The sequence below is a fragment of the Falco peregrinus genome, chromosome 7 (genome assembly GCF_023634155.1).
Source record: "Falco peregrinus isolate bFalPer1 chromosome 7, bFalPer1.pri, whole genome shotgun sequence".
NCBI classification, from domain to species: domain Eukaryota; kingdom Metazoa; phylum Chordata; class Aves; order Falconiformes; family Falconidae; genus Falco; species Falco peregrinus.
In genome coordinates, this window is record NC_073727.1 from 11,069,957 (window position 1) to 11,095,530 (window position 25,574).

The following is a 25,574-nucleotide window of genomic DNA, read 5'->3' on the forward strand; positions in this document are numbered from 1 at the left end:
TTTTTCATTGAAGGGTTTTGAATCTAGGTTATTTCTATTTGAAACATTACCTACCAAAATGATTTTAAATTTAGAAGCTTATTTGAATTAATGCTGCACAGACTTGATCCTCTATTGTTTTCCAAGGCATCCAAAAAAAGTGCATCAATGAGCCAGATGTAAATTCTACCTCTGTCTACAATGTAAATATAAAACTTATTTTTTAAACTTTCCTTAGAGAGTCTTTCTTTAAGTTAGGATATATATCTATATTAAGGAGTAATCTGAGCATATATATGAAGACCCAAAAAAAGCGAAAAAGTCTGTCAAGTTACTTCTCTAAGAGGGGAGAGGAGGGAAAAAAAAGCCTCTTGGGCTCTTACTTACTTTTTTTAATTACTGAAGCTGTAAAGCAGGTGTAGTTAATTACTTAAAGTCCAAAGAACCTTTAAAAAACAAGTATCTATAGCCACTTTATTAGCATAAATATAAAAAGATTTTAAAGCTGTAGTATCTTAGAGACTTCTTTCTGGTAAAATCACTAGAGATTTTCTCTACCCACCAACGTTAAAAGAAATTCTTAGTCCTTAATTACTTGGGATAAACTATTTTTAGAATAATACCATTTGCACATATTGAAAAACTGTCACTGGTTCAGGACTGAATCTTTCCTATCTGGTGTTCCTCAGGGGTTGGTACTGGCACTAGTGCTGTTTAATATCTTTGTCGGCAACATGGGCACTGGGATCGAGGGCACCCCCACTCAGCAAGTTTGCCGATGACACCAAGCCGTTGGGGTGGTTGGCACGCTGGAGGGAAGGGATCCCACATGGAGGGACCTTGACAGGCTTCAGAGGTGGGTCCATGTGAACCTAATGAACTTCAACAAGGCCAGGTACAAAGTCCTGCATGTGGGTCGGGGCAATCCCGAGCACAAATACAGGCTGGGCAGAGAATGGATTGAGAGCAGCCCTGGGGAGAAAGGCTTGGGGGTGCTGGTTGATCCGAAGCTCAACACGGCCCAGCAAGGTGTGCCTGCAGCCCAGAAAGCTGACCATGTGCTGGGCTGCATCCAAAGATGCGTGGCCGGCAGGTCGAGGGAGGTGATTCTCCCCCTCTGCTCCGCTCTCATGGGACTCCAGCTCTGGGGACCCCAGCATGAGAAGGACATGGACCTCCTGGAGCAGGTCCAGAGGAGGGCCACGAAGATGATCAGAGGGCTGGAATGCCTCTCCGATGAAGGCAGGCTGAGAGACTTGGGGTTGTTCAGCCTGGAGAAGAGAAGGCTCTGGGGAGACCTTATAGCAGCCTGTCGGTACCTAACGGGCCCGGCCAGAAGGCTGGAGAGGGACTTGTCACAAGGGCATGTAGTGATAGGGCAAGGGGGAACGGCTTTCAACTGAAAGAGGGTAGATTTATGTTAGATACTAGGGATAAATTCTTCACTGTGAGGGTGGTGAGGCGCTGGAACAGGTTGCCCAGGGATGGGGCATCCACAGCCCTGTTCAGCCTGGCCTTTGAGCAACCTGTTCTAGTGGAAGGTGCCCCTGCCCGTGGCAGAGGGGTTGAAACTGGATGATCTTTAAGATCCCTCCCAACCCAAAGCATTCTATGATTCTGTGATCCCCAGGCTTGGCCAGCACTGCAGTGGATTTTTTGGGAGAGTTTTTTTGTTGGGTTTATTTGGTGAGTTTTAGGGATTGTTGTTGTTGGGGGGTTGGTTTGGGGTTTTTTTATTAATTCTTAAGGGCAGGAAGGAAAATATTGCAAGTTTGGCAACACTGCAATAGTCTGTTAGAGAAGCTGATGGCAAGCTCTGAAGTGCGTGTTAAGTGCACCAGTACGGTTGCAGCAATATACTTGGACTTCATGTATCTGGGTCTTCAACATATGCTGGGAAGAACACTTACCTTAACAGCAAAAGTCTGAAGCCTGTAGCCTGGCTGCAGTGGAGAATCTAGACTGAAACAGGCCTATGTGGTACTGAGGAAAACCAACCCTTGCAGACAAAAGCAACAAATTATATTACAATATTCCACAACTCTTACATCTGCTATGGGAAGTTTGAAATGGTCGAAGACTGTTCATAATAAAATGCTTCTAAAATACAAAGCAGTGCCAAAAAGAGGGTTTAACTTGTAATCCTCCCCCTGAAATGATACTCCCCACAGAAGCAGGTTGAATACCAGCAATTCAGCATGGAACTTTCTCCCACAAACAGCAGGAAGAGGGGAAAAAAAAGCTGCAAGCTCATTAACAACACCTATCAAAACACATAAAAATGTGTTGCAACTTAAGGTACCGATGCAGAAAAGTCCACATAGACAACTCAAAAAGCACTAAAAAAGCATAAATAAAATGAACCAGAGCTGCAAATTCTGTGTGACAAATCCTCAGAAAGAGAAAAAAAACTATATAGATTCTTAAATTGTATAATACTTAAAGAGAAATTTACTTCCTTCTGGAAGCCTGGTATGTCAGTTAAATCCATACAGCCTAGAAACATCAATACATCTTGTTATACCTTATATTTTATTTTTTAATAAAAAGCAGAGTTTTCAAAAAGACAACCCACAGAATATTCCTAAGACTTGTCTTACACTTATGGATTGGAGTATGTGGAATATAAATGTTATTAAGAGGAGGTCAGGCAGCACCCAAGACACACAGCTCGATCTTCAAGGTTTGTTTTCCTCATTTTTCAACCAGCTCTGAACTACTTTTAAATTTAAAGAGTTATGCAAAAGAAATACTTCTATATTTAACAGTATGAGTGCGCAAATCTAAAGATCTACAACCCTCTCTTTATCAATACAACAAAACAAGAGTGCAACAAGTTTATTGATTATACTTGATCACTTATAGAAATGGAAGTGGTGCTAATTTGGCAAGCTGTGTTTTATTAAGACACAAACTCCAATTACAGCCTACAAAAGCCTTTTCCAATGCAAATATTCTTGTGCAAGGCAAAGTCCACTAACATAGAAGATTCCATTACAACAGCACTGCAACATTTGCTAACTGTATTTCAAGGAGGAGCCTAAAATTTGAGAGTTGATCTAGAGCCCCCTTCACACAGCAAGAGAAGGAAATATAAATGCTAGCATTTGTTTACCAATTAAAAAAAAAAAAAAAGCATACAAATAAGTGAATTCTGCATTAGGATTCAGTTCTTAAAATATCTCCATTATTGTCTTGGTTTCTATTTGCTTTCCACAATCCCCCAACATGGCATTCTCTCAAAACTGTTATATAAGAGTCACTGGTTGTCGAAGATGCCCAGAATTTTGGTGAAGGATTCCTTGGCTCAGCTCAAAGCTGGGTTTTGCATAGGAACAGAGGGGTGATTTTTCAGCCAGCTCTCACATCCCCAGGGCTTCTGGGTGTTCAAAGAGCTCACACCGCTGATCACAGCACCCGCAGGCGGAGCTGGAGATATGCACACCAACTGCACCCATGGTCCCTTTTCTCTGGCTGTACCACCACTGCTCCAGAGCAGTCTAGACAGCGCAGCCATTCTTGCTTTTACCTGCATCCATTGGCAGGCTGGTGGCAAAGCTGCTGAACACAGCCACAGACAGAGGTCTTCATAACAACACTTGTGGGCTTTTCCAGCTTTGAATTAGTTTTTGGTATTATTCTAATGCAAGTTCCAAAACATTCCCTGACGCTTTTATGCCTATCAGTGCTGCGTTAAAAAGCATTTTTTAATTTTCAAAGGTTTCCATGTTATCATCCTTACCTATGTAGTTTATCCTCCAGCATCTCCATGTACTTTTCAGCATTTTCTTTTACACTGGTCACTGCAAAATCGAAGTCAAAGTTAGACAATGGTGTAACTGTACAGTTTTGTATTTTCTTTTTAAACCAACTCATCTCTTACCCACAAATTTTACACATATCAATTAGAAATGAGAATTCCATTAATCTTTTCCACATTCAAATTACAGCGTGGGTGTTTTATCCCTTTTTTTCCCTTAAAAGTCTATTGTATCTGTATTGCACTAATATAACCAGTAATTAATGCATTAACCTCTTGGTTGTGCCAGAAAAACTGTGAGACTAACAGAGGCACAGTTTATACCAGTTTCCTCCTGACAAAAAGGAGAAAAAAAAAAAAAAGAAGAAAAAGAAAAAAAGAAAATCCACACAGCTAGGTCCTCACCTTTACCTCAGGAGAAACAAGCAATTTGTCAGTCCATGCACAAAAGCCCTTTAAAATGTTATGCATCTTGTATCAAACTTCTGATAGAACCAAAACACTACAGAATGGAAAGAACTACCATTCAAGATTATTATGTGATTTTTTTTTTTTGTGGTTTGGGGGTTTTATTTGTTTGTTTTTAAACTTGGGACCTAGATATTGCCTGCATATGAGTCCCTTCTTCACTTGGAAGAACCCCCATAAACTACCTACCGTAACACGCAATAATAAAGCCATTCTTTTGGATGACCCTTGGTACTCCATCATGGGTACAAATGGGGGAAAAGGTAAATCCCCTTCCAGGAAAACAGAGACTTCTAAAGGATAACAATTTTCACATTATGATAACATTTTTCCCCCTCCCTAACAGATGCTTGCCAACCCCAAGTCTAGTAGGAGTGTAAATCGGTTGGTTACTTTTAAATTCTTAATTTGTTGTAAAACAATTAAATATATTTTGTATGAACATGCATTCTACATAGCATCACTGTTTTTACAGGCAAAGCTTGCTGCATGGATCAGGTACCCTATTAATTTACTCATCTTTCTCCCCTATCTTCCCTACAATACAATGCCTCTAAGCACAGCTTACACATATCAAGTTCTTTGTGTATTTCTCACTTTCCCCTCTTATTTTTTCTAATTTTTTTCTTAATAAAGTAGAATGTCACACACTAAAGCCTAATCTGAAAACCTGGCATTAACAAAATCAGCTGTAGTAAAGCTGTGTTCATACACACATACACAGGAGTTCACTAACGGCAACCCCTTAGGTAATGCCATTAGCAGCAAACATCAGGGTCAACCTAACATTGACTGTCTGTAGAAGGGGGTGTTCACCTGGTCACACAGCAGTCACACATCACTGAGGCAGTCCGCATCCCAATAGCAAATACAGAACACATTTTGCAAAGCTGGTTTACTTTTGTTTTTTTCTTTATTTTATGAGAGTTTATCGAATTAGGAAAAAAACCAAAACAAAACCAAACCACAACATCCCAAAAAACCTACCAAAAAAAAACCAAACCCAAAACCAAAAAAAACCAAACAAACCAAACACACACCAAAACCCTAGTACTCTGGAAAGCACCACAATTTTGTCCATAACATCTTTAACCCAGGTTCAACATCAGACAGGTTCTGCAATACATCGCCTTGACCTACCAGGATTCTGGAAGATTATAGTGTACATAGAAAACTGCATTCATTTATACATTCACAGACCCATCTCACCATTAGAAGAGTGCTGGTGAATGTCACACAAAAGGTTATATATGGATTTTTGCAATGGTACTGGAGAGTAAATAAGTTTCCTTAGCTTGTAGCAGTTCTATAACAACTGCAGGGCTCAGTCGAAGTTCTGTTTCCTTACCATGCTTTTATTCCTACGCTTCCTGCAGAACTGCAGAGCGCCTGCAAGTCTGCAAGTCCTCCTTTAATGACACACTACAGCTTTATATAAACTACCATCACTCTTTCCAAACTCCCTGTCCGTCAATCCCCAATGAACTGACCTGAGGTCCAGCGCATGCTTTGATAGTAGATAGCTTAAAGGTGTATGGCTGCCGTACTTCCCCTTCTCTTGCCATTGCCATAATATCCTTCAACATGAGCTGTTACAACTCAGGAGCTTATTCTTCCAGATAATAAAGTCAGCAGATATTATTAATTTTTGTAGAGGGATGAGGAAAGGTGGAGAATCTGTTTCACACTCACTTTGTTTCTAACCGATATAGTGACTTCTTATGTTACATGAAAGATAAACCTTGCTTTCAATTTCTCCTGCTGTGCTTGTCACTTTTTAATTGGGTATGATCTGATAGAGTAATTCGCACTTTCACAGTTCAGTCCTGCCCCTACACGCAATTTTGCAATGCCCTTGAAGCACACAGCTTAATACATCAGCATTATTCAATGACAAAAAGTAATGGACAAGAATAAACCACTAGTCAAAAGTAGGTCAGCAAAAAGCTAACACTCATTTGGAAATCACCTCACATCACTAAACCCTACTCTCTCCTGTCAAATGTTTTAACTACATTAAAAGAAATGCAAACTTTGCTGCTGAAAGAGAAAGCTCCCCAGACTAGCTTTGTCTTCTTTTGCATGTAATTGGAAGAGCTGTGACCTGGAGATTTTGCTGGAAGGAAAACACTGCTTTAAAACCTGATGGAGGTTACTTCCCTTGCAACAAACTGCAAGCAGCACTGCAACAACTACAATACTTTCAGCCTTTTAGATCATCCATTTGAAAGAGAAGACAAGCAACAAATTAGCAGATTTTTTTTTTGTTCTAATTTAATGAATCCATTCACCGTCACTTCAAAGCAGAAAGATGCAAACAGGAAGCTCTGTGTGTCTTCAATCAAGCTAAGAAAGTACTAGATGACAGAGGGAGGAAAAAAAAGTAATGATAATTTATGAGATGCTTTTCTGCATAAACATGCCAAATGGTTTATTTTTACATTTAAGTGAATGCGATTGCTTTTTTCTTCAGTTCTCTGGGGATTTACATGCTTAGCTCATATTGGCCTTGAGGGGAGTTATTAAAATAAAGAAGTATAAATACTCACAGAAGATCAGACACCAGGGTATTTGCTAAGATTAAAAATAGACTTTTCTTGTGAAGCCTTAATTGAAGAAAAGTGATTCAGCATTTCTTTCTCTTATTTTATCATATATTTTTCTTCCTCCTTACAGCAGCAAACAAAGTCCAGATTAGAATCAGTCCTGGTCAGGCGGCACTAAAGGGCAGTCGTGAGCTCCTGTGCTGGCCTTTTAGATGTTACAGAGAATAAATCTGCCATTTTAGAAGCTGTATAAATACCTTCCAATAATTAAACGTATATAGCGGTCTTTTAAAATAATATCGTGTGTTCCTCTTCTGAAAGCAGCCCCACTGGTGTAATGCTTTCTATTACTTACAAATACTATGTGAGCCTGTACATGAAGATGTATCATCATTTTTATTCTCCGGTCTTAATCCACACAAACTGAGCTTACAAAGACCTACAGACCACGACACATGCCTTGGATTCTATGATCAATATTTTCAAAAGCTTTCTAAAACTGAGTATCCGACTGGAGACACCTTGAACCCAGTGCCCACATGAAAGCGCCAGATGCGGATGCTTGGCACTTCAGGAGGACAAGTCTTTAAAACTGAAGCAGGTGTCTCAAAAAATTGGTAGCCAATATCACAGTAATTTTTAAGCGCTAGCCCACAGGTTGTAGATCTCTACCAGACAAGTAAGCCACAAAATGAGTTCCAGAAATACAAAGTCAAAAGTTAATTTTTTTGCCTTCTGGTCTAAAAAGCAATTTCTTTATTTATTTGTTTTGGGGTGGGGGTGAATACCGACACATCTTTTCACACAAAATTAAAGGTTGGAACAGCCACAATGACTGCTAGTAGATCTAGACCCAGCATGAAAAGAACTGCCAGACATTACCTGCCTGCACAACCAACCTGAAGCCTGTACAATTAGCCTCTCCGATCCATAAGCATTACACTCCTCCTCAAATACTTTATTAGTCAGACAAAGCAAAACTCCCACTGGTTTCAATGAGATTTTTGCCTGATTTAAGGATCTAGGATGAGGTTTGGCTCTTAAGAAGAATATGAAACCAGAAGTAACTGCACAGACGTGCATTGATCCACCCGGAGTAAACTCTGAGGACAGAATTAGGTGTGAACAAGGTTGACAGGTTGCTTGTCGTGTCACTATTCTATTTTTTAAATATAGAAATTATTATCAAGGCTAAGAGAAAAGTGAAAGCAGAACACGATCAGTTGAAAGTATCTGATCTTTTCTGTCATGTAAGATGTGCTGCATTAATGTGTGAAGTTGGGGTCTGAAAAACTGCAGAATGGCTTCGATATAATTAAAGGTTAACTTGAAAAGCCAGTCAAACTTCAGAGATGACACCTCAGCTGCCCAACTACATGTCAAGATGATTTATCAAGCCCAAGTAACAAGATTTTGGATTACAGAATGGCAAGGAATTCTGCATCTTGCAGACAGGCAGGGGAAAAACCCAAAGAACAAGCTCTGCTTCAAGAACAACAGCCTCTCTCTAGAGCATTATTGCCAGGGAACTCAAGCAGAAAGAAAAGGAAAGGCCAGGATTAAAGAGAGGAAAACAGGTGCCTTGATAGAGACGTGTGAATACTCAAAAAAAGCTCACACTCTGGGTGAGATCAATCAACCAAATTCTATGCTGGTTCACTGACTGTCTTCTCGTAATGAAGTAAATCCTGACATACATAGTTACTCCCTATCTCTTCCAGCAGTTGTGGTTTGTCCTAAGGGAACGTGCTAATCCTAAATATCACTGCAGAATAACACAAAATGAGCCTGAGTAAATTACTGCCACCAGAGATGAGGTCACCAAAATTTAGAAGTCTAAATAGATTGGCTATTCCTTGAATAGGAAGTTTACATGAAGGTGAACTGGAAAAAAAAATTGGTACTGAACATCTATGAAATTAAAGCCACACATTTAAAGACATAACCCAATCTTACTTGATGGAGTTGAAGACATTATTTGGCTAAGTGGGGATGATTCCATAACTCAACCACAAGATATTTTTTTTTTTCTTCCTTCTGAAAACAGCTGGCCTGGCAACCAGGGTAGTGTCCTGTCACACAAATGCAAAGCTGTGCTTTACAGTGACATGCCACCAGCACATTCAAACACAGCAGTTCTGCTGGCACTGAGCTGTGTGAATGAAGCGGGGCTGCTAGACAGCCTTAATCCCTCTGGATAGAAGAGAGTCTGCAGCAACTGTTGGGTGATTTGGGAATGTTGAGCTTATCATAATTCCATCCCACAAGAGGACAGGGGGCTTTCAGGGATCTATTGCCAAATGCCACTCCACTGCTTTCACAGCTCTCAGAGGGATGCAGTACGTTGCATCTTGTCCATACGAAGATTTCCGCCATCAGCTTCAGTTGCCTCTCCAGTGCTAGATGGTCAACTCCTCTGATATATATGAACAACCAATTAAAGGTTCTAGCTTGAGCATCACTGTCTTAAAATACTTTGCCCACTTGTACACTTAAAATATTATATTATACTGCTACTTCATACTCTCAGTCTCTGTAAAAATATATGAAGAGTAATGAAGAAATACAAAACTGGCAGAACACAGGACAGAAGAGCATTTTCCCACTCATGCTGCACTGAAACAGGAAAAGAGGAAAAGTACAGAGTGAACAATTCAGCTTCCTCAGGAAGTTCCCTTTGGGGTTGCTGATACAGAAGGACTACTGTTAACGTTCTTTCCAACACGTGGGTACACCCTGAACAGGAGGAAGGGTTTAGTCTAACCTCTAGACATGCTGGGAGTGGGTGGGCACTGCAATACCCAAGACAATCAGCTTCCTCTCTTTAGGAGACCCCAGAAAGGCCAAGTACCAGTTCATTTGGAGAGACAGCAGCGTTTTGCACATAGCAAAGCAGACAAAGAACATGCTCCATCTGCTTGTTTCTCTGCCTACAAGGCTCTCAACATATTTACAGCTGGCTTAATTTGTAGGCCTTGGTACAACAATGAATTTGAGCCTGCAATGAGTCAAGTGATATCTTGCCTTTGACATAAAAAAATACAGCTAAAAATACATACTGTATAGAAATTACTGATTTTAACAGAAAAGCCACTTGCTGCCCTCAAGTTAGATGTCGGGGCAGATATAAGGTATAGAAAGTCTCAGCATGAACAGTTTGGCAAAGAAATAAAAACCAGAAAACTAGACTTATAAAGGGAAATGACAGGAGGTGCCAGCAGCTCTGCCTGTAACAACTTACAATTCTGCCTCTCTGGGCATGGCATAAAAGGTTTGCAGAGCATAAGGGGGAGGGATGGGGAGAAACGGCCCCACATAAAAAGGCCCATTTGAGAAACAGACATTCCCAGAATCTACCTCCTGAACCTTCTTCAATGTATGTGGTATATTTCATCCAAAGAGACAGGTGACCCTTCAAGCTCTGTGATGATTAAATTGCCAAAATTGAAGAGAATTACCGTACTTTCACAGGGTTGCTACGCTTCTTTCAGATTTCTGTAAAATCTGGCGAGCCTGACACATGGTAGTTCCTCCTGTGCTATATGTGGCACACAGCAGGGGGAAGGAGGCAAATTACTTGCTAAATACTTTCAGCAAATAATCTACCTTTAAAAAACAAACAACCCCCCCCCTCAGCTGAAACTATATACATTTTTTTATTATGCAGTATCAAAACAAGCAGGCTGTTTCTAAATTAAAGGGGCAGTAGGCGAAGTGTCGGCCCAGCAGTGACCAGGGCACTGAAGTTACATGGCAACAGACCTGCCCCGAACCTTTAAGAGGTTCTATAAAGTGTAGGGAGGAATATAAAGGGAGTAGTGCAAGACCACCCATCTATCCAGCCCCAGGTCTGGGAGCAGCCTCCAAGCCTTCCAACTTAAACTTCTCTCCTGCACATGCCACCTCCACAGTAACCACAGGCCAGGTGCAGAACCCCCATCACAGGTTTGGTTACTTTTCCGCAGATGATTCAAAAGCTACATATGTTTGGGGTGCACCAAACAGAGCTTTAAATTGGCTGCAGACCTGGAGAAAAACATTCCTGCTTCTTCAGACGCTTGGTACCTACCGGATGGCAATATTCTCACTGCAGGGAACTCTTAACTCCAACCCAAAGCATCTCTCTGCTTTACACTGCTGACACCAATAAGCCAGCTTCCCCCAGAAAGGTTTTCTTCATTACAGACAGGTTTTACTTTATTTAGAATGAGTTAAGATGTGGAACCATGCACAGCTGTTAGCTCCAGAGTGACTGTATAGCGTCACTTCTGGAAGGATGCTGGAGATACACACTGAGAACATCCTCGGGGGAGAGGCCCCTGAACTCTCCTACAGGCAAGGCGAGGCTTGTTTTACCCTCCCATCCCATCCCATGGATAGGACCCTCCTGTTTTGCAAGCTCCTCTGCAGCCACCCAAGTCACTGTTTACACAGAACAATACACAGTAATTTATAATTTATCAATGCACCTTAGCATTGAAAACATCAGACCCATTCCAAAAACCACGTGGAAAGTTTCCTTCACTTTCATTCCCATTTCTCTTCCATTCTTCCTTGAGCAACTAGGGATAAATGAAGGGGAAGGCTTACATTTTTCTTTGTGTGTTCTCTTGCCTGGTTTTCCTCTCTGCCTGTTTGCAACCTATTACTTCAATCCTCTGCTAACCATCTGTTCAGATCCCGCCCCCCCCCCCAAAAAAAAAAAAAACCAAAACCAACCAACTTTTCTTTTTTCTCATTTCTTCTCTCAAAGCAACGCCTGAACATCAAGGAGAGCCATGCATCCAGCTTGCCCTCTGTGGATTGTCAGCAGTCACAAGAGATCATCTGGAAACCATTACACAAGCTAACAAGGCAACCAGACTCAACATATGCATGGGCACCAAAGAGTTCAAACTGGTTACTGAACTTGCCACAAGTTTTTCCTGAAAGTAAGATTTATTTTAACACTGTTAGATTAAACAAAAAGACCAGAACGAGCCATTTATATAGCTATCCAAGGCAAACAACAGAGAACAATCAGGCTTTATAGAGCGGGTAAGCTCCATGACAATCACTGACAACACCTAATACCTGTGTTATGAAAAGGAGGAACAGTTCAAACTTTTTTTTGGCTGAGGAGACAAACAGTAAGACAAGTAAAATTGCAATTCAATTTCTGGCTTAACAGGATACCTTGTGGCTAGCTAGTAGGGATGATGCATAGACCATCGGACATATGTCACAGCCATTCAGCAACATCAAGGCTTCTAAAACATCCAGTAGATGGTTCAAGTTCCCCAACTTAATTGTTCTGCTGAACTTTCAGGTATTAACTATTACTCCTAATGTTTTAGTCCCTGAATTGCAACCAAAAATTTATATTAAATTAGTAACCCACTATATTAAATTAGTAACCTACTTTGGCTTTTTAATTTAAGTTCACAAAAGAAAGATGGTCAAAGATTTCTTTGAACCTCTCCAACCCCTCCAGAACTTTTCTTTCAAAAGAGCTCTGCAAAATTTCATGCTAGTCTTAATACTGCTAGTTATCTTTTCTCCAGCTCAACGTGTTGCTAGTCAGGTTATACAAATTGGGCAGAACCTAGGCACGTACAGAAAGATAGCCCTCAGCCAGAGGATATTTTGTACTTCAACTAATACAATTATCTAATGCAGAAGATGCTTGTGCTCAAAATTCCTTTATGGAACAAAAATACAGCACTGCAACACAGCTCCCCCCCCCCCCCCAAAAAAAAAAAAAAAATTGGAATTTGCTGCCATATGCTGCCATAGAATCTGGCTACTAAAAGAGATGAAAAGGAGAGCTAAGGGCAAGCATAAGAGCTTTGAAAATCAACAAAAAAGGAAAAAAAGTGTTAAAAAAAGGCCAATGTTACCACTGACAAAGGAAAATGACACACGCTTATCTTCACTTCAGTAGAACAAGTGGCTGCTAAGACATCAGTCCTTCAGATTATTTTAAAGAAAGCAAAGAAGAGCTCAAAGGTATATGCCGAAGGTTAGAAGTAACACAAATTGCAATAGAGATGAGAAAGGAGAATATTCAGCATTGCAAGCTATTTTTTAACAACCTTGAAATGACATCAAATAAAGCAGTGACTTCCTGTACCAAGGCTTACAAACGGTAACTGCAAATAGCACTAACCTGCGTTTTTGCACTGCTGTTCTCTCCAAGGATCTAGAACAAGTCTTCAAACTACAGAGAAGCAGCAATTTCTTTTTTGAAAAATAGCTGACAATGAGCAGCAGTACAGATAAGCAAAGTGTCCCACATAGTCCCACACACTGCAGTTTTCAGAAACCCTTTGTAAACCACTTGGCCACTGTTAGCTATACCAGGCACCTTTTCTGTATATGCAATTACAGGGCTTCTAAACGAGTAAAAAATGTGAAGCTCCCCTGCAGAGAGGCCGAGCAGAGCCTGTTCTGTAGCCATTCCAGTCACATGGAGTAAAGCAGACAACCTTAATACACCGTTTTCCTTAATCCCTAATAATCTTCGCCCTAGCCATTTCCTCCTCCTCCTCCTGGCATTATGCCACCTGCGCACCACTGCTCATGAGTTTCATTAAACCCATCGGTAATATTTAGCTATACTTGATATATCAATGTAAACATGATGCTTTTGACCATGAACATGCAGTGATGCCTTAAAAGCCTCTCTGCTACTAACATACAAAGCTAGAGCAGAGATTTACAAAATGTAATTGGGAAAATTACAGCAGCTGAGCAAAACAGATGTAGCTACAAGACTGTGTGTGCACTAAGTGCTCATACAAATCCTGAGCACCCTAAAGGGCAGAGTCACAGACAAGTGCACACTGTTGAGTGGGCATACATTTTTTGAACTGCTTTCAAGATAGGATCATTAATTTAATTGGCTGACTTAAAAATATTGCTAACACTATAAAGTCTTTGTTAGCTTTCTTATTAACTTTCTAGGGCAAAACTCTACTACAATAGAGCTCTTGAAAGCAACAGCTTTAATATCTCCAAGTTAAGGTGGTCTCAACAAAGGCATAAGATTTCCCATAAGATGATAAAGTACATTTTATAAATGAGTTGCACACACCACTTTCAACTGCACAATAAACAAGGGATGCCAATGGCATTCCAATGGAAGACAAAACCTGCTACACTGCAGATTACCATGTAATTTCCACCTATGTTACTCAATATTTCAAGTCTTTTTTCCCTTGATACCCTCTTCTGTCACCAGAGCCAAACATAAATCTGCATTTTTCGCTTATCAGGATAAACTATAAAATATTTCAGCACCCTGTATCCTTTTTTTTGGCAAAAAAGAGACTCAATTCGTACTTTGCTTAGAGAGATGATGATAAAAGCAGCCTTATTACTAGTCCAAAATCTCTTTCTAAATTGAAGCAGACAGTTTCAGTATCAATGGAAAAATCTTTTATTTGAATTAAGCCCCTAGACCTCTTTTTGAGTAATGTCCATAAAAGAAGAGAATTAAAGACCTTGCCCTTCGCATGGAGTCCCAGCATTGCTATACTGTAAGCAAGATGAGTGGATTCATTCTTCAAAGCAGCACATGCTTCAGTGCATTGTTTGGGTTTTTTCCCCTCTGCTGAAAATAACCATATCTGGTGGAGCTGACACTTTTTCTTTACTTTTGATTATGATTTTAATTTTTTACATTTTCACTGCCATATTACCCTAGCTGCCTCCCTCCCCAACTCCTAAGTCTACATTGTTTGTGTCTTTTCTCCTCCATTCTTTTTCTTTTCACTCCTCTGCCTTTCAGATTCCTCTTTTTCAGTTCTTGTCACCTTTGCTCTTCCACTTAAGCTGTAAATCATTCACTACTACAGGGAATTTCAATTCTGGGTTTGCTCTCCATACCAAACTTGCAGTGCTTCAGTTACTGCCAGAAAAGAAAACGTTTAGCACAATTTAGTAAGGACTCCCAAGTCAGTAGTTTGTGGACAATTTACTGGTCATTCTGGTGATGTGGAAGAACTTCCCAATGGCTCATGCAGACTCTTTCTACAGTAGCTTAATTTAACATTTTCTAATACAAATGTTCTTTAGCTATGAATTCACATGCTTAGTTGATCTAATCTTCATGACCCAAATGATTTTTCAAGTGGCCCCTGGAAAGTTTCAATTTCTTAAGTTTTGAAGACATGAGCTAGAAGTCCAAGTCCAGTAAAAGTCAAAGTCCAAACCTTCAGGACATCTCAAAATCCATAGCAACAGCACTAGCAGTATTACAAGGCTGCTCCAAAACACACAAAATTAGGATTTTATGCCTCCTCTTTCAATCTTCTCTTCTCACTAAGGTGCAAGAGCAGCAATAACTCTTCTGGCCACTCAGGAGAAACTAATCAGCTCTTCAGACAACATCCACCCATTTCTCATCAATCGGTGGCCAGATAGAGGGAATTGTCTGCAAGCCACCAGTTGGACCACATAAAATTTGAGCTGTGATGCCTAGGGAGTAAAATTTTCCACCACTCCCACAGCCTGAACATAGAGAGTCTTGGGTCTCCTGCTCAGGTATCCAGTTTGATTACTGGGCAATTAGCAGTATGAGACACAGTCTGCCCTGGAACAGACTGGAGTAGCGCCAGAAAGAGAAGCGGATGGAGTCAAATAGGGAAGAAAAAAAAAAAAAAAGTAGTCATAATGAAGAGCAGGTCGGAAAGTGCTGCTGGAAGAACTGAGCCCAAGGGAAACTCCATTGGCCTGAGCTGGTTTGCAGCTATCGAGCACATTACAGCCCACTTTCTAGGGCACTTTGTTCAAGTCTGAGTAGAGCCAAGTGCTGTAGAGCATCACATTGGACAATATTTTTTCAATTAAGCTGCTGCCTCTTTGCTTGGCTGCCTGACTGATATGTCAGTTGAACAGAGTGGTTTGCCTGTCCTTTTTTGTTTGTTTGCTTTGTTTTCCCAATTGCATTTTAAAAATTAGGCCAAAATGCCCACAGTCTAACAGAAGTGGCCTTGCTTGCAACAAGCTTGCGTGTTTTTACAAACTTGAGGAACATTCAACAGTTTTCTGAACTTTAAGGTCTCCCATAGATTTTGTTGCTCACACCAGGCGAAGCTGTAGAAATGAGAAATGCTCACACAGCAATGCTTCCACAGTGTTGGCAAGAAGCTTTTTCAAAGCGCTGTTTGTGCATTTCAGCCGTGAAACTTCCAGTGATATCAGTAGGAGTCACACAGCTAAATCCCCAGGCAACACTTTTGGAAGATGACTTATATTTAAAGGAGGATTAGAAGAAAATACTTCTTATACCATTTTCCATGTAACATTATCAGTCTTAAACTCAGAGAAATGTGGAATCATTTGGGCGAAATACATGATTCACTGGGTATCAATTTTTCCATCCAATTAGGTTGGGCAGCTATGCTAAGTGTTTAACACGTACCCGTGCTTCCCCCTCCCTTTCCACAGAGTGTATATATTAAACACAAGTTAAGACTTCTGGGTTTTCAACTTTGTTGATTTTACATTCCTTTTGGGATTTAAAGTACTATTTTGTTTAATTATTTTTCCTCTACTCATCCACAGTATTGAATGACAGTAATAATGAGCTCAGAATCATTGTACAAATCCCAGTAGGAACCATTCATAGTTTGCTAATAGGACATTATATTTGCATTACCAAGTTCAGTTCAAAGCACGTTGTGTAAATTAGCTCTGAGGGTTACTACCACAAATCTAAAACCAGAACATCAGGTCAATTAGCACAGCTCTAAAGCACATTAGTTTGGGTGAAAACATAAGGGGTATGATTAAAATTCTAGGAAATCCTCTGCCTTCTTGGGCTAAGTGCCTCTCAAAAGAAGTCTGGTTTCACTTCTGGGAGAAACCAGAATGCCTCAGCTCACAGCAGAGTGGTGTGATGACTTTGACCCTGATGCCTAATAAGCAATACTGGCTTGTTATAAAGAGGGGGAGAAATTAACTTGCAGGATGTGTGGAAATCCTCAGAATCCCATAGAGACACTTTCTTCACCATCCAAATTAAAAGAACAGGTGAGGATGAGGAAGACACGGAGGATCTGGGAATTTAACAGAATATATTGCTCACATGAAATGTAGCTCACACAGAAAAGCTATTTAGTTTCTACCAGAGATAAATCTAGCACCATCAAGCCTGCAGCCACAGACCAGAAAGTCACACTTTAACAATGACAGAAGGAGGCACACAACAAATTAAGTAACAAGTACTGTTGGACTACATACCTCTTGGACAAACAGCATACACATATATATACATACACACACACACCCCCTGTGGAAGTAGTTAGTGAACTTAATGAAATTCAGAGACCACATACAGCATCTTTGGATCAAACTGCTGGAACTGAAGCATACAGACACAACAGGAGAAGGGGTACCCTAATGAAGTTCTACCTCGGGATTACAACTCTGATGAAGCCAAAGGATGTCACATAAAAATAAAGGGCCAAAGGATATTATTTTGGTCGAGTCAGTTGCTGGTCTAAACCCGCTGGTCAATTGTCAATTCAAGTCGGTCTTATCAAGCTACCAAGTCAGCACAGCACATGGGCTGTACCTCTGCCCAGCCAATGATGATCTCAAGATTCATTCCTTGGATCATTTTACAGTTAGCTTCTGAAATTTTAGCTAAACAACTGCCTTATAAAGCTGCTTATTCAGTAAACGTTAACCCATAATACATCGTTATTTTCTGCAGAAATGTATTTGAAATAACAGCTAGGTGACTTCAAAAAATATGCAATCTTAAACCAAATTACGGGATTTCAGATTACACAAAATAAATCATTCAAGGGACAGGTTTCATAGCAAACTGCATAAAAATGGTCATTCTTTATATACTAAGATGGATGTAGCTGTAAGAGAGGAGAATTTCATCATTAGTATTTAGAATTCCTTTATTTGTACCACATATACACACCTGTTTGGCAACTGCCTAATGGGCCTATAGGGCTGAACTCACCAAAGCTTCTGACAAGCCCTGGAAGAAATGACTGCGATATATGCAGAAGCAGGTAGAAAGGTTAAAAAAAAAAAACCAAAACAAACGAACAACAACAAAAAAAAAAAAAAAAAAAGAAAATGACACTGGAAAATTAATCTGGATGTTTGAGTCAAGTACTTCTGCGAAATGCTTCCAGGTCCACGAGCATGACCATCTAAATACCTGTAACTTCCTGGTGGATGAAGTGGTGAGAATGAAGGGATTTGCCCGCATGAGACACTGGGCACGCTTTTTGGGAGAAAACAGCACACATACATAACAGATTCCACTCTACCTGCAATGCAAACTGAAGTGTGAAACAGAAAATAGGCTTTCAGCGAATTATAAATAGCTGGCAAGGACTTATGAATACTCAGCTGGGCAAAAAATACTTTATATGGAAGACAGTAACACATGAAAGATCAGAAACCATACGTAAATTGAAAGAAAATTAATATATTGTCAGAATCCAAGCAAACAAAAGGCATATTTCAGAAAGTAAGCACTGTAAGATGCTTACTATTGCATGAAAACTCAGCAGCAAAAACAGATGAGCTAGAGTGCCCCACAAAGTAAAAGCTATTTGGTATAATAAGTGCTTCTGAAACTAGGTAGAGTAACACAAATCAATAGACTGCTTATTACATCCACCTATTTAGTAGCACAGGAAGGCTTAGATTAGCCTTAGAAGGATTAGACTACAAGCACAAATGAATCTGTAGAGGCAGGGAAGCAACATATTACTGCAAGATTCAGTAAGATCTACTGTGAAGAAAATTCTGTCTTTTGTCTTTAAAGGACTATTCAGCTGAATTTGAATTCTCCAAATCTTTTAAAACCAACTCATGATTTATTTTCTTTCCTTATTTCAATTACAGCTGTTCTTTTCAATTTGTTGTTCCTTTCCATCAGGGTCTTGATGGCTAATCTTTCTTCCATCACATTTTTTATCCATTAAAGAGGCAGAGAAACAGTCAAATACTTCGGGAAGGGGGAGAAAGTTTTTCTGTCATTCTGCATTTCTATGTTCCCAAAGAAACATCAATTAAAAGTTCCTCTTTAACATATACAGACACACAAATGTATGGGAATTTGTGTTGGGCTTTTCTTCCAAGATGCATCCACTCAGGGTCAGGGCAAGCACAGAATGGGGGGAAATAAAGCTTCTCTCTGCTTTCTCTGTGTTTCACGTGAGACCGTCAGTCTGCTATCACTTCCCCTAATGAGTGGTGTAACTATTATTCCTAATTGTGCACTATTCCAATTTTCAGCATTTTTAAAACTAAACTACCTAAAGAGAAAGGAGATGTCCAAAGGGGAAACACTCCCTAAGAAAATGCATTTGAGTAGCAGCAATTAAATACTCACTTTCTAAAAAGTTGTGAGGCAGAACTGCTTAATAATGACTCATTCCAAATGATCCCAGAGAACCTCAGACTATTTTTTTTTTTTAATAGCTTCATTCTCCTTGGTCTTGCCCAGAAGATACTTAAACAGGGCAAAACAGTGCAACCAGCAGCAGGAAGCGAGCATTGCTTCACTAAAACAAAGCGGAGCATGTCAGTAAAGGAAAATACAGCTGCCAAACCTTGATTTCTGGCATTGCATCTTTGCTCAAAATACATTATTGTGGCAAGTTCTGTGGCATTTGGACAGCTATGATTCTCTGAAAAGCATTAACATACTAATGTTTTTGTATTTTTTTTAACTTTTTTTTTTTTTTTTAAACACTTGCTCTCCCACCAAGGCGGATGATCTGTTATTGGCCAGCTGAACTGGTCAAACAGACAACAGGGGGACAGGTATGGCCATTTCAGAAAACCCCGGCACTTCAACTCCTACTGCCTGAAGTCAGCACCTCTTCCTCCTGGACTTCTTAATGATTTCTTAAAATCCATTCTCCGTGGCTTGAGAAGCTTTTCTCAAAACTGTTTCCATTCTGCCTTGATGACTGTAGTCATCCATTTTCTACTTGGAAAACAGGAATTTCTCATTCATGAAGGTTCAGTACCAGGAGCATACTATGCAGCAGCCACCCCAGGGAATGGTCTCCAGCTCACAGCACCCTGGCAGGGCTCGAGCCCTACAGAGAGTGAACATTGCCACCTTCTGACCCACTGCCCTGAGCTCCTGGGGCGCGCCAGCCTTCTGCAGGCAGCCAGGCATGTAATGACTTACCCAGATTCGGATGGCAGGGCAGACCTGCTGAGCTTGCACGCTGCAAGGAGGAGCGGAGAGGCAGACCACATGAAGGAGAACAGAAAGAGGCCCTTCTGTAATGGCTTCTGTCACCCTGCCATAAAAATCACCTTGTAGTCTAGTAAGAATCATCTTTGATGAACCTTTTCTCTCCTGGCCTCCTTAGCTAAGAAATTAGCAATGAAGGCAGTAAATGACACTGGGTTTCTTGTACTTGATTTGCACTGATTTTGAGGCTTCATCAGTTCTGAAAGGTGTTAACGTAATCTGCTTTCTATCGGGGCAGGGGAAATAAAACGCAGATATAACTCATCTCATTTATAACAAAAATAAAAGTCATTATCCTACTTTGTCACTTATTTGAAGAATAGTTGTTGGTTTGACCTAAACGGTCCAAGAAACAGTCTCTGCAGTTGCAGTGTTTACTGATAGTGCATCTTTCATTTACAGTGATTTCTAAGAAAGGAACACTACTCTCAAGTACATTTTTATGATGGACTTCAGTTTTCCCCGAGGGCAATTTCATCCATAGAAATAACACAATGATGCAAAGGTTCTTTAGATGGAGGAAAAACATACAGGCACCCTAATAGGCTATAAATTCTTTCCACAAACTTCTGCTGGTTTTTTAAGACTCTTAAATTATCTCTGGTGCTGTGGATTGGATAATCATGGCATTCCAGATGTGGAGGAAGGGACCAGATGGACAACAGAGAGAAAAGTAAAAAAAAAAAATCCTTCACTGTTCAAAAAAGCCTATTTCAGGAAAAAAAATTTACAAAAAACACGGAGGCAGCAATGTACTTTGGCCACCATAATGGGAATTCTAGCTGACGGGAACCACAACTATTTCAGATCAAGAAGCTTCAGAGTGACAGCTTGTATGTCTGGACTGTATTTAAGGGCAAATCTCAGCCTCTTGTAAGTGCACTTTGTCCACTGCAACTGCTGAAACAAAGTGAGAATTCTCATTTTTGTCTAAAACAGTGCGTGGATGAAATGCCTTCTGGGCTGCTCAGGATAGTTAATAGAAGACCCCTTTGGGAATTACCTCCTGGCAAAAAAAGAGCAGTTCTCATGCTTCTGCCAGGATCAGACGATGCCCACCCAGCAACCTCCAGATGACGGCTGCACATTACCCTCCTCCGCGTGGAAGCTTCTGTGCCAAGGAACTGCTCAGGGTCCTGCCTTTAAATAAGCACCACTCGCTGCCGGATGCAAAAAAACTAAGTGATGTTCATGGAGGGAGGAACTGTTTCACCATTTTACAGCTACATGAGCAGACCCAGAAAGACATGGGTACTGCATCAGCATCAGCCAAGAGAATATGAGACAGAGATGGGACCTGAATCCAAGCATCCAACTGCTCAGTTTGTTGCTCCAAACTACATGCTGCTTCAACAGGCCTCCGGCCTAAGTCTATTAAATACATAACCAAAATTACAGCTATTTCTGGTGTTCCATTTCTAAAAGCATCACTGAGGTAAAACCAAATCCCACCCCTCAGCTGTGACAGAGGATACGCTGCATCCTGCCAACACACATTTCACCACAGGCGATGGGCCAGATCATCATGTCAACCTGAAGGATCAGAATGATTCAGAAGCTCAGTGGGGATATCCTCAATACTAGAAAGAGTCAGCAGCCAGGGAGATTGCTTTCCAGCCTCCTGCATAAGGATACAGCACCCCTCAACAAAGGAGACCCGAGACATGCCAACAGTTCACGGAGGGCAGGGCCCCCTGGGCAGCAGCTCTGCTGACTGACTGTGACGTTGTCGCCTGCCAAGGGGGTCCTCAAACTCTCCTCCAAGGGAGGATATAACTTGCCGAGGTCAAAGCAAAAAGCTAATCTGCTGGTACGTAACACAGACACAAACTCACTGCTCTGATCCTCTCAGCAGGGCTCTGCTTTTGACCTGCTCTGTTCCTCTTCCATTCACCCTTCTTCAAATGACTGTTACCAAAGGTCTTTCACCTACCTGCAGCTACAGCTTTAAGTATCTGCATCAACTGTCCATGCTCCCATAGTGGCAGTGTCAGCATTCACCTTAACCCAGAATCCACATGCAGAACGTTTGCAGGTAAGGTGAGCTGGTAGGGAAGGAGGAATGTTGTAAATCATAAGCACAAGAACTGTTGCAGAGAGAGGAGTTAGGAGGTACCAGGGTGCTTTGTTTTGAATCCAAGAGATAGCTGTTGGAAGAGAAGGGGGAAGACAGCAAAACAGGAATGGGAAGATCCCCTGGCACAAAACAAACTTCCCTGTCTGTTCTGCACAGACATTAAGGTCTCTGTGCCTTTGAAAGAATAGCCGCTATAAATAATATCTGCAAAATTGTGTTTCAACTGGATTACTATGCTTCCACCTCAACACTGCTATGCTCTCACATACTGAAGTGGCCAACACATAAAGGCCGATCTCAGTGTGAACAGCTGTTTCTAGCGCTGCATCAACACAACTCATCTTCCACAGGGCATAATAGCAAGCACCCAGTCCAAGCACATATCAAATGATATTTCAATTCCATGCTTTTGTTTAGATTTCTTCCTATTGTTACCGGTTTTCACATTTCCCTTCATAATTTTAACAGAAATTCTTCCAACCAAGCACAATGTTTTCAGACTTTCTAGTAGAGTTAATCAAAAAATCACGAGATCCCTCAAAAAGCCCCTTAAAAAACTTACTTCTGTTCTGATCAGCTTTAGCTAAGTTGAAACATTTATTGACTTATCAGTGGAACAAAGAGACAAAAAGAAAACTAGAACATCTTCAAGAATCAATGCGACACAAAACACAAGGAGCAGGGGGGACCCACGCTGGCAGAAGCAAGTGTCTTCACAACTGACTTACCTTAAAAACACCAAAATCTTTCCAAAAACCCACAAATCAAGTCTAAGATACAAGTTTCAAGCACTTTTGCATTATCTAGGTGTGGTATTCCTCATAAGAGACAGAAAGCTCTCCTTCCAGAGCAGGCACATGCACACTTAAAGAAATAATTGGAAAAAAAAAAAAAATTACCTATCCAACCCCCACCCCACCCCCACGCCAAAAAACAAACAACAAAAAGAACCCACCCCCTGACATTCATTTTCAGTAAGCTAAGTTACTAATTCTCTCACTGATGGTGTTATTTTTTCAATCCTTTATCCTGGTCACCTGCCAAGATCATCAGTTCTCCACACTTCCAACTCTTGGGGAGCAAAACTACAACCCCAAAACCTCCTTTTAATTGCTCTTCCTGAGCAATTAAACCTTTTCTCCAATAATAACGGATTTTGAGTTCAGCAACTGCCCATAGCATTCAGTGATGTTACTAAAGCTGTGCTTGAAAATAGCCCCAAAACACCAGCATAGTGCATAAATATAATGACAATTAAAGACAGCATCCTTTTTAAATTGTTGTCAGGAGCAAAGAGAAAAATGCTAAATTTTTATAGAAACAAAATCTTTTCATTCCAGGATTTAAAAGGACTCTTTCATCTCTTCCATGAAGATCGTATCAGATTTGACATAGAGAACGCCGGAACAAATTACCCATGGGGTGAGGCATTGCAGATTGAATCAAGGAGTTCAAATAGATAGTGCTCACAGTACTGCCACTGGGAAAAAACAGCAAAAAATCTCTTTGCCTCAATCACAGCTCCTTTGTCCACCTGGATAAAACTCCCAGACAAAGTCTGGAAGCCTACTGCTTCAACTCCTGATGAGCATTCACGGTTCACAGTGGGTAACTGGCACAAGAAGATGTAACAAGGACAGAACAAGGGGTCGGAGGGCTGAACTCCTCCTAATGACAACCTGTTGGAAGGGGAACTCAAACACAAAATGTACTGGTTCTGCGGCTCAACTGGGACACACAGAATTGGCCCAAATGAACAGCAAAACTATGGCAATAGTTTTCTTGTGTAATATCCTTTGCGCCACTCTCATGCAAGTAATCATAGACAGATTTACGTTTATAATAATTTTAAGGAGTAGGAAGTCACCACTGTGTGACTGTTCTCTGAAACTTAAAAAATGTATGGGTCTCAGTAGCATTAATCTGTTTTTTTGGAAGAACAGCACTATGTTATTATCTTTACTTCTTACAGATTTGTTTTAAATTAAGCAATAAACCACAAAACAGGTAGATAAAATTATGCTAGTGCAGTTCAAATATCAATTATTTTTCCATTTAAATGTTTTAGAAGCATCCAGAAAAAGCACAAAGCAAAGAAAAAAATTCAGGTCAAGTGAGGATAACTTCATCCTTCTGGCTGATAAACAAGCCTTTGCGCATATTGCCTCAGAATGTTTTTTATCTAGTTAACACAAACAGCTTTGATATGGGAATTAGCAACAAAAATCATTGCTTGCTAATCTCTGGATTGTTTTCAATTGAGATAAACTAAAAACTGTGACGGGCAGTTTCAAAACACTACCATTTACTTGCAGAAAACATATCCATTTCAATCTCAAAACATTCCTAAAGCTGCACTTCAGCAAGGAGTATTTGATAAAGCTTGTTAGAGACCACATTTTAAAGGAAAACAATGTTTCGGAGTGCAGACACGCACACAAATAATGTCATGGTAATGATTCAAAAGCAAGGCTACTTCAAAGAAGGCAGATTATTCTTCAAGAAAATAAGTTTATCAATCAGACTTTCTTTTCTTAATAAGCCATGCACTGTTCTGGACACTATTAACAGATCAATTTAGCTCAGCAGTAGAGGCACAACATTTTGAATTATTTTTTTTTTTTTTGCGATTTCAAATCACCTTGCCTGGACACAGGCTACTCCAGGCTTGAAGCAGGGGAATGAGCTTCCAAAAAAGAAAAAAAGATTCATCCATCTGAAGACAGTGTGTGTCAGGAATTTCAGGTTTTAAGGAAATGACAGGTCCCTCTGAGTAGTCCTAGGATCACGAGATTGAGATAAGCATGGTGCCAGCCCATGTGCTTTCTGACACCGTATGCAATGTTGACCTTGTTCAACCTCAAGATTTCTGGCTGGAGCTATGGGAGGGACAGAAATGGAATTTGCAGCATCTTTGTAACAGGCTGACCATGATAACAAGACAGCATGAAGGACAACATACATCTCACACTGTGACAAGCTATTGCAGACTTCCGGAGGGAAACTTTGGCCTCTTTAGGAGACTAACTCACAGAGTCACTTGGGAGGCAGTCCTGAATGGTCCAGGGGTCCAGGAAGGCTGGACATTCTCCAAGAAGGAATTCTTACAGGCACAGGAGCAGGCTGTCCCCATGTGCTGAAAGACGAGCTGGTGTGGAAGACCACCAGCTGGGCTGAACAGAGAACTCTGGTTGAAACTCAGGGAAAAAAGAATTTACCACCTTTGGAAGAAGGGGCAGGCAATTCTGGAGGACTGTAACAATGTTGAGAGGTTATGCAGGGAGAAAACTAGAAAGGTGAAAGCCCAACTAGAACTCAGGCTGGCCACTGCTGTAAAAGAGAACAAAAAATGTTTTTACAAATATGTTAGAAATAAAAGGAGGGCTAAGGATAATCTGCATCCTTTAACGGGGAGGGGGGACAGGGAGGAACATTACCAGAAAGGATGAGGAAAAAGTTGAGGTACTTAATGCCTTCTTTGCCTCAGTCTTTAATAGCAAGACCGGGTAC

At 40.6% G+C, this 25,574-nt stretch overlaps 1 protein-coding gene across 4 annotated transcripts in view; it reads right to left on the reverse strand.

The window, feature by feature from the left end:
- DISC1 (DISC1 scaffold protein) overlaps positions 1 to 25,574 on the reverse strand; it is a 207,852-nt gene that overhangs the window by 46,448 nt on the left and 135,830 nt on the right. For all 4 annotated transcript variants that reach the window (XM_055810644.1, XM_055810641.1, XM_055810642.1 and 1 more), the window contains one exon: positions 3,722 to 3,782. In XM_055810644.1, the coding sequence (XP_055666619.1) occupies positions 3,722 to 3,782 (61 nt within the window). The remainder of the gene's footprint in view (positions 1 to 3,721; positions 3,783 to 25,574) is intronic.